The 19650-nt window shown below is 33.2% G+C and overlaps 1 protein-coding gene across 49 annotated transcripts in view; it reads left to right on the forward strand.

Moving 5' to 3' along the window:
* The window catches only part of RIMS1 (regulating synaptic membrane exocytosis 1), a 490562-nt gene that overhangs the window by 337086 nt on the left and 133826 nt on the right, over positions 1-19650 (forward strand). For 29 of the 49 annotated variants that reach the window (XM_023254106.2, XM_023254107.2, XM_019830833.3 and 26 more), the window contains one exon: positions 4100-4189. The exons of 9 other annotated variants lie outside the window; for them this stretch is intronic. In XM_023254106.2, the coding sequence (XP_023109874.2) occupies positions 4100-4189 (90 nt within the window). Of the gene's footprint in view, positions 1-3126; positions 3205-4099; positions 4190-12731; positions 12816-19650 lie in introns of all 49 variants that reach the window. 11 more of the 49 variants (XM_019830824.3, XM_023254094.2, XM_045057723.1 and 8 more) reach the window with 2 other exon arrangements.

Here is a 19650-nt window from a genome sequence, read left to right on the forward strand (position 1 = left end):
GGGGGAGAGAGAGAGAGAGACAGCACGTGCGTGAGCGTAAATAGGGGAGGGGCAGAGAGAGAGGGGAAGACACAGAATCTGAAGTAGGCTGCAGGCTCTGAGCTGTCAGCACAGACCCTGACATGGGCCCGAACTCACTAACCAAACCGTGAGATCATGACCTGGGCCGAAGTTGGATGCTTAACCGACCGAGCCACCCGGGTGCCCCAGATATTGTTTGCTTTTAATAAAATCTTCAGCAGTCACTTTTTGCCGACTGAACATCAGCTTCCTTCTTGATGAAGAATGAGAATCTTTGACCTTTGACTTCTAAACCTTCCCTCCCTCCATCCCCCCCACCACCAGTCCAGAAGGGTTACAATACAGACTTCCTCCTAAAAGCATGTAACAAACAATATGATGCTTCTTTAAAGATGAGAAGAAAAGGGGATGGAATATTCTCCTGTAAACTGGAGCTAAGAACCTGATACTTTATTGTCATCTCATTACATCTTAGATTTCACATCCAGAATAAATAAATTAATGCATAAAATCTCTTACAGATTATTCATAGAATGCAGTCTGTAAATATTTATTGTCAATTTAGAGTTAATAGAAAGTAAGGAAATAGAAAGTCAGTGAAACAAACCAACACACAGACAGACTCTTTCATATATTTGGCCAACAGAAAGACAGTAGCAAGGCGAAGGAAGAGCTAGACCTGGAGCACCTGCATGCAATACTTGGTCAAATGCAGGATTTATTTTGTCTAGATGGAACATATGGTTCTGCTCAGTATTGCAAACATGATCGTGCTAATAAGAATTATTTCAACTTTATATATATATATATATATATATATATATATATATATATATATATATAAAATTAGCTTACTCATAACTACTTTCATGTTTGCTTGTAGCACCATGGGGGGAAAAATGAGGAAATAGTAGTTATGATTGTGAACTAGGGAAAAAATATAAAATGAGAAATGTTGTAAATATTATCTCAAATTCTTTATAGTGCTCAACCGCCCAGGCTTACTATTACTTGTTCTTTCTGACAAATAGTTTGTTATAGGAACAATGTTCTTTTTTTCTCATAGCTCTGTTGATTTGACTATAACTGTAAAAACAATAAAACAAAAACAAAATAAATTTAGACCAATAGTCTAAACAGAACAGCTAAATATATTTTTTTTCTTTCCCATGTTATCTACTTCTAAAGGTGAAATACGAGGATATGAAAAGTATGATATACTGGTAATTTCATTATTTTGTACAATCTTCAAAATACATAATATCATATTTACTTTGGAATTTGAAGAATAAAATTTAAGAATTTGCTACTTTCTAGCAAACAATGAAAATAAAGTTCATTGGCCACCAAGCATAGTATTGTCATTAATATACTTTATCTCAATTCCCTGGCAGTAATTATATTATATGAATGTTATTATCCTAATTTTACAGATGAGGAAAGATCCTGAGAAAGTTTAATTTTATAAGTAACAGAGCAAGGATTCAAATTCAGGTCTATTGACATTTTCCACCAAACTTGGAAAATCTAGTTTTTCCAAAATTAGATTCTGAGGAGTTGGTGCTGTGCCAATAAAAGAGTTTGTGAGTCAAACAGATTTTGGAAACATTGCAAATTACAGTCCCTCCCTACTGATTTAATATGCACAGTATGTTAAAGTCATATACTAAAGAAATCTGTCTCATGTTGTTTAATTCATTTTCTGCCTATTTATTTTTATAATTAATACATAATATCCAATTATTATGTTTATAACTTATAATTATTATAATTTAGTATTTATAATAATATTTATTTACTTATTTAACCATTAAACCATTTTTTCATAAAAACACAACCCAAGAAAGTAATGTTGTACAGAAAATTCAATAGCTGTCCGTCATTAAGTGGTAAAGCCAAGGTGGGAATTTAGAACTTCATACTATAAATAAATATTATGCTATTTTCCATTCTGTTTCACATTCTTTGCTAATCCTTGTTAGAGTGTTCCTGAATAATCACTTTTGAACCAATTGCTTTAAAAAGTAATATAGCAACTGGTATTAGAGATATTTTGCTAAGGCTAAGAGTTGAAAATAAGACTATTGTCTGTGAAGTAGGCAAAATCCTTAGTTTCAGTAAAATATGTCCTCAATTAGTATTCAAATATGGTACTCGAATATATTTTTAAACTGAAGCTTTAAGAGATTTCCTTTCATTTGGCCATTAGTATAAATATGAGTAAACCAGTGGGGTGTTTAAATGTTTAGTATGTCCTTAGCAAATGTTTATTCCCTTCCCTATTTATAGTATTTTAATGTAGGCCAAAATAGACAAGGGACTTTCCTAACAGCAATTAAACTTGTAGAAACATTATTAAATCATCAAAAAATTAATTAATTAACTGGACCTAGTTTGTGCTTGGTGTAGTACAAACCATCCAGAATCCCTCATAGATCTTAAAAGAACTCAGATAAAGTTGGGCTTTTTTCTGCCATTTTCTGCGAAATCAAAATCCATATTCCCATTTGCATCTATTGCCCATCCCATTTAATTTCCAGTGATAAATTTTACCTGTGGTTGGATTTGAATTCAGAAGCCAATAAATGGGAAGGATTTCCTCCATTGCAGCCACTTGATGTGTTGGTGTTGCCTTCTCTTACTGCAGTCTGATGCAGTGATCAGCTTTCTCCCTGCCATGCTGGTCAGCGCTTTGCTAATTACTAGAATGTTAACTCTCTCAGTCATATTTTAATTCCCAAATTACATAAATTATTTGGTTAGTACGTTTAGGTATGAGTTGTTTACTTCCATAGAAGCAGGCATAAAATTCAATCAAGGATTAAAGAGTACATTTAAATATTGATTAACTCATAGAAGTTTGTTAGCAGATATTTTTCAAATTAAGGCAATTATAATTTTGAGTATCTTAATTATAAAACAATGTCTATGATTCCATATTTAATGATTCTTCTACCTTCAAATAATTATTGTGGTTATTCTGGGGAAAAAAAAGATGTGTCTTTGATTTTAGCTTTATAGGCCTCCTATTTTTTTTGTGTCTTAGTAAAATTTGCTTCCTGTATATTTTTCTGTTTTCTGCGTGTTTGTGTGGCCACGTTCCAGATATTTTGTTAGGCACTATAAAACATTACCGCCTAAGATGCCTTTATTAGAGAACAGTTCTCACTGGAATATTTACAGGTAAGAGTCATGACAGTGAGTCCCAGTTGTAAACTAATCCTGAATCCCTTGCCTACTAAAAATAACAAATTTAAATTCTAATAAAGCACTACCATTTCTTTGAGAGTAATTATATGCAGAGAAACATTAAATTAATGATATCTAAAAATAACTTTAATTAATTATAAAATTTATTCTAGATTATCTCTCTAAATGAAATCTAATTACTCAAATATCAGAATTCTAGTTGTCTTGTCATTTATGTTATTTTGTTTGTTGATTTTAATTATGATAATTAATTTTATATTATTTTATTTTTGGATAATTTTGATTTGTGAAGCTCAATTCTGCCTGCACATACCAAAACCAAGTCAGTGACTAGACAGGACTTTCCCCTTCATCATGAATGCTTTAACACAAGAGTATTGAGATTTACTGATGAAATATTGGTTAGGTAAGAACATTTGGAAGTCATGCCTTCCACTTCCCTTGTCTAGTGTTGTGACCCAAAATAGTTGAGTTGTAAATTTTTTCTTCTCTGATGTCCTTCATTTTGTTTTGGTGTGGCATCTGTTCTTGGTAATGAAGTTTTAGGCATTTTGTTTTAGTGCTTTTTGTATCCCAGTTTTTTCATAAGAAGGTGTGATTTTAGTCTCATTTTTTTTTCAGTCTGAGACCCTTTTAAAAAAATTATGCAACCCAATTCAAGCATAATCTTTGTTTAGTTTCATTTTCTAAACAAAATTTTGCACTGCCATCCTGTCAGCTCTCTCACACCCTTATGAACTGAATCACAGTGATTCTACATTTTATGTAAAGGGGACATTATTTTATGCTTTACTCTCTAACATGGTCTTCCTTTCTTTGTTTTCTTTGTCTTTCTCTTCTACCACTGGATGCAATGCACTGGCACTAGTGAACTGCAGCCCTCCCTTGACAGGGCTAGGAGTGCTAGTACCAACTGCTTGAGACCAGATACTAGTTTGCATTCACCAGAACGAGAAAGGTATAAAATAAAGACTTTCTTAATTCCCTGTCATTTGTACTAGTGGTTTTTTTTAATCACTTTGTTTTGTTTCATGTGAGTCTCACAGGTTTATTCATTCATGTTCACTTTGCTAACTGTCTCCATTCCCCCCTCCCCTTATGATACAAGTCTACCTAGAGATATGTGTATGTGGGTCAGCCCGAGGGCACACATACACATATTTCCATGAATGTTGTTGCAAATGGTGTGATGTAATTTGTAACTGCTTCTGGCTGCTGCTTTTTCCCTTCTGTTCCTGTTCAGTGGTTTTATTTACACACTACTCAGGGAGCCTTCAGTATGCTGATAATGTGATAAGGTTCAGTGAGTTATCTGAAGGGGAGGATCACTTTCCTATTAGTTCCGAGGATAAATAGTATTTGTAGGTTTCAGCAGTCTTCCCCAAACTTAAAGTAAGAATTTCATTTAGGTAGAAAACTTGCCATGTGAATTTATATTCGCTGTTTAGTCAACCTACTCTTTGATATAGATCACATTTTGCAGTAAGTTACATTTTGACAATAAAAAATGTTATGTCTATCTTAGATCTTATGATGCCTTACAAAATAAATGCACATTATACATACACGCACAGTTTTGCTTAACACTTTTAATTGATTAATAAATAATTCTGATTTTAATTCAAATGTATTCAATGTTTTTGTATTACAATGTCTCCTAATTTTGAGCAGCTAATTTTTCCATCGTAGTGGAACTTTCTATCTCAGTAAACTTGGTTATCATTGATAGTCTTGGATGTAATTGTTTTTTCTTTTCAATTAGAAGTCAGTCACTGGAGATTTGTTTACTCCCTCTTTACAAACCCTGAAGAAAAAATGGTTAGTGATGCTAATGTGTAACCCACTTCTCTTCTTTAGAGGCTGCTTAAAGCTTTTCTTTAGCAATCTTTCTAGACTAAATCTGTTTATTTGTTTATGAGCTGTTTATTTCTGGACTTGAATAATCGGCACAGATATACACACCCTTTTTTTACTGTTGTCATAACATTCTACTGAGAAGTTTACTTTTTTGTTTTTAATTCTTTTGTATTTTTCTATATTGTAATAGAAAACAGTAGAATCTAACTTATATATGTTGTATTTTTTTTATATTTGTAGTAGAAATTTTAGTTGAAATGGCTATTGGGTCTTCTAAAATCACAGCTGAAATTGTTCTATTTTTCCTCTTTTGTTATATATTATTCCTCTCCCCAAGAAAAAAGTAAATACAAGAGTAGCCAGAAAAATCTTTTTTATATTTTTTACTTATTTTTTATTTCCTTATATGTTCTGTTTGGTATTAAAACAAGACAGAATTGTTCAAGTCAGTAGAATATTCTGACTACAACAACACCGTAACATTTTTAATATCTTTATATAGGTGCTAGCTAATAGAAGTATAACACAATCACATTTATAATTTTTAATTTTCTGGTTACCATATTAAAAAGATGAAGTTAAATTTAATACTTTAACCCAGTATATATCTGACAATGATATCTGACATAACATTATGACATATAGTCTATTAAAAAGTATAGATATTTTGCATGTCTGTTTTCATAGTGCTTAGTAGACACTGGTGGGTTGTGGCTACTGTATTGGATACCACAGGTTTATCCTTATGCTGAAGCCTATCTAGCATATGTTCCCTTGTTACACTAAAGCCATAGGGTTCACAAATCCATGTGTTGGTATATTTAACCTCTCAGATAATACCCTTAAAATAGATCAGCGTGTAGACAAATATTCTGGCCAAGTTATTGTACCGGTCACAATAGTCTAAGGCCTAAGTGAATGTACTTACTTTTGATAGAAGAAAAGTACGATTGAAATCTATATTCACTATATATTGAATACAAAGAAATTTTCCATTAAAAAATGAGACAGAGGCAGGAATTGGTATTCTCATTGATCTTTAATTTATTGTGGTCAACTTTATTGCCAAGAAAAAAATAAATGAGATAGGTTTCATCAAGAAAATTACAGAAGCTGTAGATTCTTACTGGTTTGGAGGATAGGGACTTCAGATGCCCTTTTGTGCACACGCCTACAAGTGGCTTTGAGGCAGAACATCATAGTATCAACAGTGGTGACTTTGTTCTCCACTGTAGCTAAAGTCCCTAGACAGGATGTGCAGAGAGTAGGAATGGAGAGGTTTAGAGGGCTTTCCAGGTTATTAATTTCTCTGATTGAGCAGAGAGCTTCTTATGTTAATGCCTAATTTATTATACATAGTAGATAAAATGTTAAAGAAAAATTTTAAACATAATTTCATATACTTAAGATAGTAACGTATTTCCACAGCCCACAGCCTTGTGAACTAAACAACTTGCTGATTCTAAACCACTTTGATGAATGTTTGTATGTTGTTATACCAACTCAGTGCCCTTTTCTGAAGAATTTTCACTCACTTTTAAAGCAAATGAAGTATTGTGTCAGTGCAAAGAATGAAACTGTCAAAGCAGACTCAGTGTCCAACACCATAGTTCACTAATGATTCAAAGATAAAGGAGCACCAGGCACTAGTGACCTATTCTTTTCTTGAAGGAGTCCATTTTGTCTCCTTCATTAGGATGGTTTGGCCCAGGCTGAATAATGCATGTAGAAGCACTGTTTGCAAAGGAAGCCATTTCAGTTTTTGAGTGTCTTCATTATATATTCTGTTGATTACACTAATAACAAAAATAATTATGGATTACCCCATTGCTCATTCTAGTCATGCTTAAGAAAATTTGGGTTTATTTGCAATAAAAGGTCTAGAAAGACTATTTCCTACTAAAGATGTCTAATAGAGGACTCTCCTTTATCTTTTCATTAGCAAATACCATTGAATATTTACAAGGAAGTTTAGTTAAGGTTGTTTCACTTTTCCTTCATCTTTATTCAGGGTCTGTTGAGGTCATTCATTCCGCTTGTTCCCTGTTTGGGAACGAGTAAGTTATAGGCTTGCCATTAACCTTTTCTTTCCAAGATTTTAAAACAAATTATTACTGAAATGTTCAGAAGCATTTATTGTTAGAGCTACTGGAGAACATTTGCTTTCCTGGGATATTTTATCTTCTTCCTTGACTGTTCACAGAAATCACAGCCTTACTGAAGGCTCATTAAATGGTAGTGTATACTTACTGCCTCCATTTTTTAGCCTCCTAGTAAATCCTGCAGTCTGACTTCTACCCCTTACCATGGCTCTACCACTATGCTGAAATTCCTCTATGAACTACACTGGCTCCCTGATTGTCCCAACAGTGTCTTGCAACATTTTCCATTAACCACCTAGTCACTTGAACCTCTCTTGTATTTAGTACCTTCTACAGATTTTCTTTCTTAGGCCTTGGTTATGACCCAGCTCTTCTTGCAGGCTTCTCTTCCTATCTCACCCCACACGGATAGGTGTTCTCCTGGCTCCATCTTCATTTTTGTTTTTCCCCACTCATTCTGTCCCTGAAATTATATTTCTATCAAAAACTTCCATTCTAATTAATACTTATGAAGACAACACTCTACTGTAATTGACCAGGCCAGAACTTTCCCTTGAGTGCTAGGTCTAAATTTTAAAAGTTGCCATTTGTGTACATCAAAATGTCTAATTTAAATTTATTATCTCCTCTTACATCCTTTCTTTTTTTTTAATTTAAGTTTATTTACTTATTTATTTTGAGAGAAACAGAGCACAAGTGGGAGAGGGGCAGAGAGAGAGAGAGAGAGGGAGGGAGGGAGGGAGAATTGCAAGCAGGCTCTGTACTTTCAGCACAGAGCCCAATGCAGGGCTCAAACCCATGAGCCGTGAGATCATAACCTGAACTCAAACCAAGAGTCGGATGCTTAACCAACTAAGTCACTCAGGCACCGCTCCCATTACATCCTTTTACAGCAAAATACTTTCTCTCCCTAAATTTTCCTCTTATTAGGATGGCTTTGACATATAATAAAGTACATTAGCTGGAAACATTTTTCCTGCTCCTTCACATTCAGTGAATCAGTAAATCCTATCAGTTCTCTTTTCAGAATCTCCCAAACAGATCCCCTACCTTGATTATATTGAATTATATTCTAGCCCTTCCCTTGTCACTCTTGCCCAATTGATTTTTTCATGAGCTTTATTAGTAGTATTTATTCCTTCTTGTCTCAAGTTTTCTATCCATTAAAATTAAAATGCCATTTTTCCTTTGTTGTCTGCTTAAAATTTTTACTCATTCTTCAAAAATTTAGGTCTAATAACCATAGCTTTTATAACACCCATTTATACTACCCCCCCCCCTTCTCTTTTGTCAGAATTATTTACTTTCTGGGCCCACATGATACTACATATTTCTATTAAAACACGTTATATTTTACTTAATAGGGTATTTATTTCTTTTGCTATATTGTATACCTGGAGGACAGGAATCATATCTTATTTGTCCTTGCCATCTCTTGTGATAGCATTATTATTTTTTACTTAGTAAATGCTCGATTTGGAGACTTGGGGAACTTAAAAGATACACCCTATTTTCTGCTCCCAAATTTGGGTCTAATTGTGAGCTAGACCCAAGAACTAGAAGAAGGGACATCTAATTATCACCGTAAATACAGTGAACAAGTTTAGAAGCTGTGACTTTAGGTCTATAAGCTTGTTAATAACTAACTCACCCTAGAATCAGCCAGATTCACAGAACCACAAGACAGGTTCAGGCCCAGGCCTCACATCTTAACAGCTGCTTTGTAGGTTTATGTCCTGTAGCATTTACCATTTGTAGGTAGCTTGATCTGGAAGGAGTCATCCAGAAAGGACTAAGTTACCTGTGCCTGGTCTTTTAACATAATCACTGATCTTATAATACAGTCCTCCTTTCTTGGGGTAGGTAGCCTGAGGCGAAGGGTAGAAAGAGACTAGGAGCTTGCTTGAATAAATTTCCCTCTACATGGAAAACATGAGTAATAAGGGAAAGGAGGTGCCTACCTAAAACTTAACAACTGTAATTTGAATTAAAATAAATAAACTGGAATTGAATTAAAATTAAAAAAAAGACAGTATAAGTATATTAATTTTACTTTAAAACAATATTGGGAAAAATGAGGGGTTTTTTTTCTTTTTTTTTTTCTTTTTATGTATTTTTGTTTCCAGTTTTTATTTATAAACTCCAGTTAGGTAACATATAATGTGACATTAATTTCAGGAGTAGAATTAAGTGATTCATCATTTACATATAACACCCAGTGTTCATCAGAAGTGCCCTCCTTAATAGCCATCAGCCATTGTTTTAAAGATTTTCTTTTTAAGTAATCTCTACACCCAATGTGGGGCTCAAACACACAATCCTGAGAGTAAGAGTCACATGCTCTTCCGACTGAGCCCACCAAGTGTACCCCATCACACACATTTTAAAGGACTAAAATAAATAGTGGGATTAGAATATAAAAATAGTATATAATCAGTTGTCTCATTTGTTCAGATTTAGGTTCTAATATTACAGTAATTCACAGATTAAAAAAAAATTTAATGTTTATTGTTGAGAGAGAGAGAGAGACAGAGAGTGAGTGGGGGAGGGGCAGAGAGAGAGGGAGACACAGAATCCAAAGCAGACTCCAGGCTGTGAGCTGTCACCACAGAGCGCAGTGCAGAGCTTGAACTCATGAACTGTGAGATCATAACCTGAGCCTAAGTCAGACACCGACTGGGCCACCCAGGCACCCCAACTCACAGATACTTCTTTTGCTAGTTATGGAGTGAATGGTTTACATTTCCATATAATTTCTCTTTCAGATAATTAAGCTGCTTTCCCATGTTCTGCCAAGAGAGATGCACCATTGAAGGATGTGTACATACGAAAGCATAAATATTAGTTGCACATTTAAACACATGCGTATTTGTTTTATAGTGTATTATTGCTGGGGAAAAAAGACATGATGAAAGAACCATTTATTTGCATATCAAGACCTGTCAATTCTAATTCCTTTATATCTTATCAGCAGGTCCCCTCACCACTGGTAATCTGTTACTTAAGGTTCTCACTATTTCTTACCTGTATTAACTTACTATCTACTTGGATATTTGCAAATATAAGCTACTTATTCAGTGCAATGCATAGTTTATATAACTGTCAAAACTCAACCAAAAAACACTACAATTCCTTATGCAAGGAGCTCACAGCCTGTTAATTCCATCCCTTAACCATCAGAGTGACCTTTCTTCTACTGTGATCACAGTGAAAGGGTTGAGCTCCAACAAATAGACATTCCTGAATTAATGAATTTAGGATACCTGATGTTAAAGTGCAAATATTGTAACTAACCAGTGTAACTTATAGGCAAGCTAGTTTGGAAAGAGAAATCAAGAAAAGGAGCTTCATGATTAACAGCTGCACTATGCTACCTTCCAAGATGAAAATGGAAGTTGAACCCTGTGTTTTGGCAAAATAACAAGGGGATAAAGATTCAAATTTTGACCTTCTATTCTTTGTAATAGGAGAGAAAGAAGTTGCACACAATTTAAAAGCATGTAAAATATCCTAGTATATCTGAAACTCACAAATATGGGTTCTGTTAAAACTTACCTAATATCTAGTCTTTAGACAAAAATTGAGCATAAGTTGGTCTTGCTCCCATATTAAATATATGGTGGGAAAGCAAATGGATTTTATTATATTGGTACCATATATCAGCATATTCAGAAGGACTTTGAATGTACAGATAATCCATGTATTATGCTAAATATTTTGTCAAGAATTACCTTTTCATAGCTTGCATTCACAATTGCTTGTTTCCAAATGTACACCTTTCTCCTTCATAGCTTTTCACTGCATGTTTCATAATTACAGCATTTTTCTTTACTTTTTTGTTTAAATAAACACAAGGACTGGAATTTTGCCTCAAGAAGCAAGGTTACTCATGATCCTGTCAAGTTAACATTACTTATCACTTTACAGAAAAACACATTAGCCATGTTTTTTGTGTTTCCAAATCCTGTAAAACTTTCAGCACCTCAAGTTTTAACATGACTGAATCCAGCTTCATGTAGAAGACAGGGTGGTCGTGATTTCAATTATTTTAGAAATATTTTTTCGTTATTGTTCTTCAGAACAGAAGCCAGTAAAGTGAAATATATTTTAAAGCTTTTGGACTGGGTTGACCAACTATCTCAATAATCTAAAATTATTAAATAATTTCAGATTAATGCAAAGTATTTTTAATTTCACAAACATGTAACACATTTAAGAGTACATGTCACACAATTTTCTCTTCTGCCTAAATTCTGCTATTGAATATCTTTATTTGCCTCACACCTTCCTCAAAGCCCTGCTTGAATCATGACAAGTTTATCTAAAGCTGATTGATGAAGCAGGCTTCCAAAGGGCTTTCAGAATTGAGTATCTGCTGGTCTCAGATATCCTGGTCACATGTTGACAGCCCTTTGCTGTTTTTGTCTAGATTATCAACTAAATCCAATAAGCCAAGTGAAAAGGCAAAAAATGCAGATAAAAAAAAACAAACAAACAACAGGACCAATTTATTTTGAATAATTATAAAATCTTATATCTAGATGAGTCCTTAAAGATCATTCAGTTATCCCTTGTTGAATAAAAGGAAGCCAATATTAACAGAAATTATCCTGTTTAAAATGCTCATATCTAATATGTAAAAATTTCCAAATCTGGCCTGCTCTGTCCCTTATTGTCTCTTTTCAGTTTTCAACTAGGTGTTTGTAATTTGTGGTTATACACAGACAGAATCTCAAAATAGTTTAACAAAGAATAAACCAAGATTCAGACTTTCATTTAACTGTTATTCACAAAAAATATTATTGTAAATACAGAAATAAAAAAAACCATTGTTTAATCTATTGGGAGATACTTTTGCAAATAAAGATTTGCAGAAATTTTTTACAAGTAATATTTCCCACTTTTACCCCTCAGTGTTTTTTACTCACAATTTTTAAATTTCAGTAATTAGTGCTACGGTTTCCCCCAAGAAAATTTGTTAAGATTTCACTGGTTAGCATTCCTATGAATTATTTCTTAATGTCATTGTTTCCACACTGAAGAGCATTTTTCTTTCTTTCACCTAAACTGTGTTTCTCCTTTGTATTAAATTCACACACCTCATCTTTGCCACTTTATCCAGTAATTTCAACACCTGGTATCAACTAAGTATTGGTAGCTTATTAAACCTATTTTATTCAAACATAAGCCAAATTCTTAAGGGTGCATCTTTTTCACTTAAAGTTATATATATGTATGTGTGCAGATATGTATACACACACAAGCACGGTTTAAAAGAAAACAATTACACATAATAAATTTCAAACATCTTCCCAAGTAAGTTGTTTCTCTGTTCACTTATAGGGTAACAAGATTTATTTTCTTACAACATTATAATTTTTCTTTCCAAGACTTATCAAAATCAAGAGTAAATTGTGGAGCAAAGAAGCTACCCTTTGCCTTTTTGCGGTGCTTTTCCAGTCCTGTTGTTCCATATATTCTTTTATGTTAGAAGTTACTAAATGTCCTGTTTTTTTCCTGTCTTGTTCATTGGGCAAACAGGGGTAAATGGTCCCCCTCCCTAGATAGGAGACGACCTCCTAGCCCCAGGATTCAAATCCAGCATGCATCTCCGGAGAATGACAGGTACTAGCTAACTCCTCCTCACAGACAAGTGGCTTCAACAGGCTTCTAGGCCACCAAGTGAAGGATGACCAAGAAATGTGGGTTGTGATATGCTTCCTTTCAGGAGCCAGAACCACTTATTTTGCATATCCACCTCTAATAACACACCTCAGAGTGTTTCCTGAAATGAGAGTGGCATGCAAATGCTATAGTGTAGACAAACTAAGCCAGATCCAGCGGAAGAGTTCTGTTTTAAATGGGCATTTGTTTCAGTGTTTTGATTTTCTGGAAACACACTTAAATAATTGTTTTTGTTTAAACATTCATGAATAAATAAAAATTTTCAGGTGCTTTAACATTTATTAAAATCTGTGACAGACTTTTCTTTGTTATATCGGTTGGCGGTTTAATCTCAGTTGTCTTCTTTTTTTACTACATAAATTTGTCAATAATAATTTTAGGTTTGGAGGTACATTAAAAACATCTGATTGAAAGTAGAATAATGGGTTCTTATAAATCGTATGAATATTGTGTTTTTAAACCAAATACTGCCAAGGGCTAGAGCCAGTCTACAAGGTAGGTTTTTAAAAATAGCATCAGTGCTTTGAATCTACTTCATGCTGATATGTCAGAAATGCTTTGTTACCTTTCTCGGTTGTAGTTAACCCAGTTCTCCTGTTTTATGGTGTCTGTTATATATAGTCCTTACCTTTAAGTATCTTTTTCTGACTGGTCACAGAAGGTTGTTGGATATTTAGGATATGTTTCTTCTAGTTTAAGTAGAAATTCAGTCAACACATTGGTAATATATATTAAATAGAGAAGTATGTTTGGTAGCTCAGAAACAGAACAGCTAGTCATGCAAGCATATACAGGAGGTTCCTTTTGTTTATTTGTTTCCGCTATGTGTGGTGATAGCAGAGTAATTGCAGTCTTACTTAAGAGTGATGTAATTTTTTTTTTCAATATCTGTAAATAGTCGAAATATCTTCAGGATTTCAAATGGAAAGAAAGCTAAACCCTGTCACCCAGAAAAAATTAAGTCATCTTACAAATGTTGGAAAGGACCACAAACTAGTAGTTTATAAAGACTTTAAGAATATTTTATCATCTTTTAATCTTTAAGAAATTTACGTTTTAATATGACTTAAAGTATTTGAAATTTAAAACTAATTCCTTCTGCTACTTATCTGGTTTCTAGGATAGAATTTCTGAGAGTAGACAAATTAGTAAAATATCCAATCTAAAAATTATTATAAATTTAAAGTAGTCTCAAAAAAGATACAAAATAATCATATAAATTAAATCAAAGGTTACATCCATTGCTGCTCATTCATTGAACAGATATTTATTGTGCCCTGCTATGCACACTATTCTTATGGCTAGCGTCACAGCATGTATAAGAAAAGCAAAGTTTTGGCCATTCAAGCAACTTAGAATTTCCTTTTATAAAACAGAATTCTGGAAAGCCTTTGAATTTATCCCAAACAAATGAATCAGTGGATTTCATCATATGTACTGACTGAGTATAGGACAATTAAATATAGTGGTCTTTATAATGAATATAAATGTAAGTTTATCAGGACATAGATTAAGCAAAATGGATATCCAAACAATAGTTTCAGTTCTTACATACATGAGATGAAAATTAGTTGAAAATTAGATGTCACTTAATGACATATGAATTAATTCTGTTATTTGATTTAATAGATTGTATATATAACTTTATGGGTAGTTTTAGGAATGGAAATGGTCATTTTAGGTAAGACTACTATGGAAACCTTTACTAATATGTAATTCTGAATACACATTTTTTTATTATGACGATAGGTAAATAAGATCCATGTTCAACCAACAGAAATACTTTTTAAATAGCTAGATACTATTACTTGTTACTATAGGGAACAGAAAGTTATTTACAATAAACTTTTATTAAAATATAGGAATATGTGCCCATAAAAATGATAGAGAAATAGTGAAATCAACAGATGCTAAATTCATAGGTAACCATGTCAGTCATTTGGCAAACTTAACTCTTGCATCTTATCTCTTATCAGATTTATTTATTTATTCAGAAGTTTCTACCAATTTCCAAATGAAGTTAATATAACATCAAATTTGGAGATGATGAATGCCCATAATGTTTTGGGCATCAGGTGACTTTTGCCCCAGGTCACTGGTAACTAAGAGAGTATTCTAAAATCAGTCACAGTTTATATAATCAGCCTTTGGACGTCCTGTATCAGAGTCCTACTTGATTATAGCAGTAATACAAAAAATTTTGCTTAAGACAGTTCCCTAGTAAGTTGGAAAGCATTTAGCTGCCCCTTTATTTCTTACAGCATAAATGTACACGTACATGCATGTATGCACATGCATGCACACACAGAATTTTTAATGTATCCTTTCTCCACAATTTAATTTCAGTTTCAAACAGTCCTGATGTCATCTCAGGCTATATCATAGATTTATTTGTAATTAACATGGAAGTAGGTTTGTCTAGATCTGGAAAAATTTCCTAGAAGTTGTAGAATATTTAAAACAATGATAAAAAGAAAATACATAGATTTGGAACCCCAGGAATGGTTCTGACTGTAAAATTGTAGGGAAAATTTCCTTGTAGTTTTATTACTAAAAATGTTCACATTTAAGAAATAATCACTCCAATAACAAAATACCTCTTAGTAAATGGCATCATTTTAATATGTAAAAAGTAACTTTTATCAATCTGTGTATACATAATTCTGTCTATGAATCTTAATAAAATTTGCATCTATTTATGGCTTCAAACTAATCAAATTTTTTTTGCGTTACAAGTTAGAAACAAATGCGTTCTAATAAAACCCTGAAGCATCAAGGTTCTGAGTTTAGTGCTCACAGCTGAATCAATCATTCTTAAATGTGAAAGACTAGTATAAATAATCATAATTATTACTGACTAATTCTACTTTAAACTATTCTTGGTATAAATGCTTTTCCAGGAAAATGCAATATATCCTTTTGGTACATTTTAACATGTATTTTAACCCTTTATTAACTTGAAGTTACCAATTCCAATATGTGATTAAATATATTTTTGCATCATTATACATGGTATCTTTAAGGATTTTTTTAAGGTGTGTGACTTAAATAAATACTAAAAATATTTGATGAAATGACCCTATTTTCCAGGACTTTAAATTATTGGAAAGAAGTAAATTATTGGAACAAGTAAAGCATCCCGCTGTGTTTAAGATTAATTCCTAAGTTGCTAAAGTTCTTTTTCTTTTGCAAATAATCTTATTTGTATAGTTTCCCACACCTGCCACTTAGTAGCAGCTACTTGCCTATTGGAATCTTTGACCAAAAGCGTCACATGGTTTCTTTTGATTCAAACTGAATGAATCTTCTCTCTTCATTAAGAGAATCTTCTGGAATGAAGAGATCATCTGTTTTTTTTTTTTTTTACTTCCGAAATTCAGGGCAGTTACCACAGTGATACAGAGTTAATGTAGAACCATTCATAAATTCAGTACATTACTTACCATTTTTATTTGTTTCATAACATCTTTTGTTACCTGTGCTTTTCAAAGATGTTCTTTATTTGAATGAGTGAAATATACTCATTCACCAAAATACTTAAGTCCGTTTAATGGCCATAGTCATATATATAACTATCAATACTTAAAAAATGTACATGCATCTTAACTGCATGCAGCTGTCTTCACTGTGTGAATATTTCTTATTTAAGTAGATTCTATTCACATACTATACTTTCTTCCTAAACTTATGCAGACACAAGATGAGTCACATCTTGAGTCACAGGATGGATTTGCATTCCACATTAAGCCATGTAGATCGTTGGCCAGCAAATATACAGATATTTACTCATGATATCCGTGTTAATTCTAATTAAATTAAAACATTATGTGGTAGATTTTTGTTACATTTTCTCCCAAACAGAACATACTGTATTTTCATTTTATTATAAAATACCTTTAATAGTATTATTTTTTTATTAACATTAACTTTAGACTTTAATAGAATTGTAATATCGTGAGAAAAGCTGTATTTACCAATGTCTTTGGGAAATTGCTCTAATTGAGTTTAGTTACTGAGGAGGAAAGGAAAATAGCACAGAAATAGATTTTAACCATACCTCTCTTCATTAGTACATTTTATGAATCTTCACATTTAAATTAATAGAATAATAAAGATGGAACTTCAAGAAATTAGATTAATTAGGAACATTGGATATAGAACATTGGATATGGAACATTGGATCCTTTTCAGATCGTTATTCTTGCTCTAATAATAAAATAATTGTTGTCATACCTTACATTTGAATTTAGTTTGATAACTTTTAAAGAATTCCACTTGTGCCCTGTGAACTAAGAATTATAGGATCAAAACCATACAAGTATTAAGTTTTGAAGTGAAGAGAAAGCTCAATAGTTCTGATTCTTGCATGTGTAAACCAAAGAAACATTCTTTGTGAACAGTAAAATAATGATAAAAACTTTTAACAGAACAAAACCTGTTAAAACCCAAAATAATTAAGACATCATAGAAGCACTGTAACTTTTTTGTTCACTTCTCTCCAGGGGTCCCTCCAGTAAACATTAAATCATGCAAGCCACTGGATGGCAGAATGGGCAGAGAACCTAAGGACATGAGCTCATGATGGTGTCCTCACCAACTTACTAAAGCCCCTGTTATCTTGGATTAGTCACTTAAACCTTAGGGGACTCTGTTTCCTCATCTGTAAATTTAGGTAGTTGTAGGTGGACTCGCTGAATTCTAGTGTCCCTTGAAGACTACACTTGTGTCTATGCTGCCTTGTTGTATCATTGTAAGCATATATTGGGCCAATAATAATGACTGACAGTTCATTATGCATAAGGCAGTAACCAAATGGCATTTTTTATGGTATTTTGTATTTTACTGAAGCCCAGAAAACATGAAAAGTTTTATTTCTAAATTTATTTGATTTTATGTAAAATGAATTTTGTAACCCTACTTTTTTAGACTCTCAAGTTACAGAGTAAAACTCAAATTATTACTTTTTTAACCATTCACTCAATACCTATGAGCAGCTACTATGTGCTAGGTATTGACGTTACAGTGATAACTCAGATGGATACCATTCCTGATTGTGAGGAACTTAGAGTAATGTAAGGTAGAATGTGGTTCATTTCACTATGATCCATTTATAATTATATGATCAGTAGTTTCAGTAGTGTAATACATAACTGTACATGAATTGTTCTTATCTTTCCCATTTCACATGTCGCAAGATTCTATTCTAAGAAAAGCTGTGTTTAAAATATGCAATGTATTCATAGTTGTAACTTGGGATTTGGAGTGGAAAAGACATTCGAATTTTCTACTTTCTTCTCTATTCTTCCTTTATACTGAATTATTACAATTAATGTGTATGTTATTTTAACTCAATTTGAAGATCCTTTTAAGTGGTTAAAAGAAGGATAAAAACTTGTCCTTTGTAGAAATCTTAGGATGAATCTTCAATAAAAGCAAGTTTCTATAGCATTTAGAGAGAGAGAAAAAAAAGGTCATTCTTGACAAGTGAGTTAAAAATATAAAAAATTAGATGTATGAACCTCTGCATGAATTTTTGTCACCCAGTTATGGAACAGTGACTCTGAGTTTGGCACTATTATAGATAAATAAAATTCTTCACCTTCATGAAACAAATATATGTAACTATCAGTTTAAATAATACTTTTATAGCACTTACCACTAGCTAGTTCTAAGTAATGCTAAAACTATTACAAATCCTTGTTTTATGTAATGTTGCAAACAAAGACTATAATAAAAATAGTAATGTTGAAATATTTAGAGTTAGCAAACTTGCGATGTGGTAGTATTATTTCCACTTCACAGGTAAGAACAAAAAACTGAGGCACAAATTGGTTAAGTAACTTGACTAAAATCACCCAGCTAGACAGAAACAGACAGTTTAACCCAGACAGTACGAGTCCAGTGTCCATGCTTTTAACTACTGTGTTCCAGAGTCATCTATGTCACAGACGCAATGTGATCACTGCTTTTGAGATTGTGGAGTCTCATTTGACCTCGTGTTTTCACATTTAATGACTTTGTGCGTTAGAGAAAATTATTTAATCTCTCTAAGCCTCAATCTTTTTATTTTTAAAAGGGATAAAAGAGTAGTACCTACCTCACTAGATTGGTGAGATCAGATGAGTTAATTCCGGTAAAGCAGTCATGCCAGCATACAGCAAACTCTTAGTAAATGTTAGACGTCATTGGTATCATCATCATTGTTGTCGTCACCACCATCATTTTGGATTGCTGTGATAATCTAGTATACAGATATATTATAGGGATCACAAGAGGAAGAAGACTTGAAAGTTTAAGAAGTAAAATCTCAGTGGGGTCCAGAAAGATTAATAGAAATTAGTAGGGATAGAAACAAAAGCAGACAAGTTCTAAAAGATGCTATAACCCTTTTGTTGTGCAGGGGTAAAAAGTTTGTACAAAAGTCTACCAGATTCTACACGTCCCTCACCACCACCCCCGTCATGGCCAAACTTGGCCATCTGACTCTTCCCCCTCCAACAATTTTCTTTCTGGTCTCCTTACTTTGCTTGGACATACCAGGCACAGACTTGTCTTAGGACCCCTGTACTTGCTGTTTCATTTTGCTGGGATACATTTTCCTTAGATACATAACAGGTCTAACTCCCTCCTGATCTTAGGTTACCAATTCAAGGACTCCTTCCCTGATCACCTTACTTAAAATGGCCATCTGCATCTGCCCCCAAGCCCCTCCCTCACACACATTTCTGATCCTCCTTGCCCCAGTGGACTTTTTGTTGTTGTTAGCATTTATCAC

The sequence above is a fragment of the Felis catus genome, chromosome B2, assembly GCF_018350175.1.
Source record: "Felis catus isolate Fca126 chromosome B2, F.catus_Fca126_mat1.0, whole genome shotgun sequence".
Taxonomy (NCBI): domain Eukaryota; kingdom Metazoa; phylum Chordata; class Mammalia; order Carnivora; family Felidae; genus Felis; species Felis catus.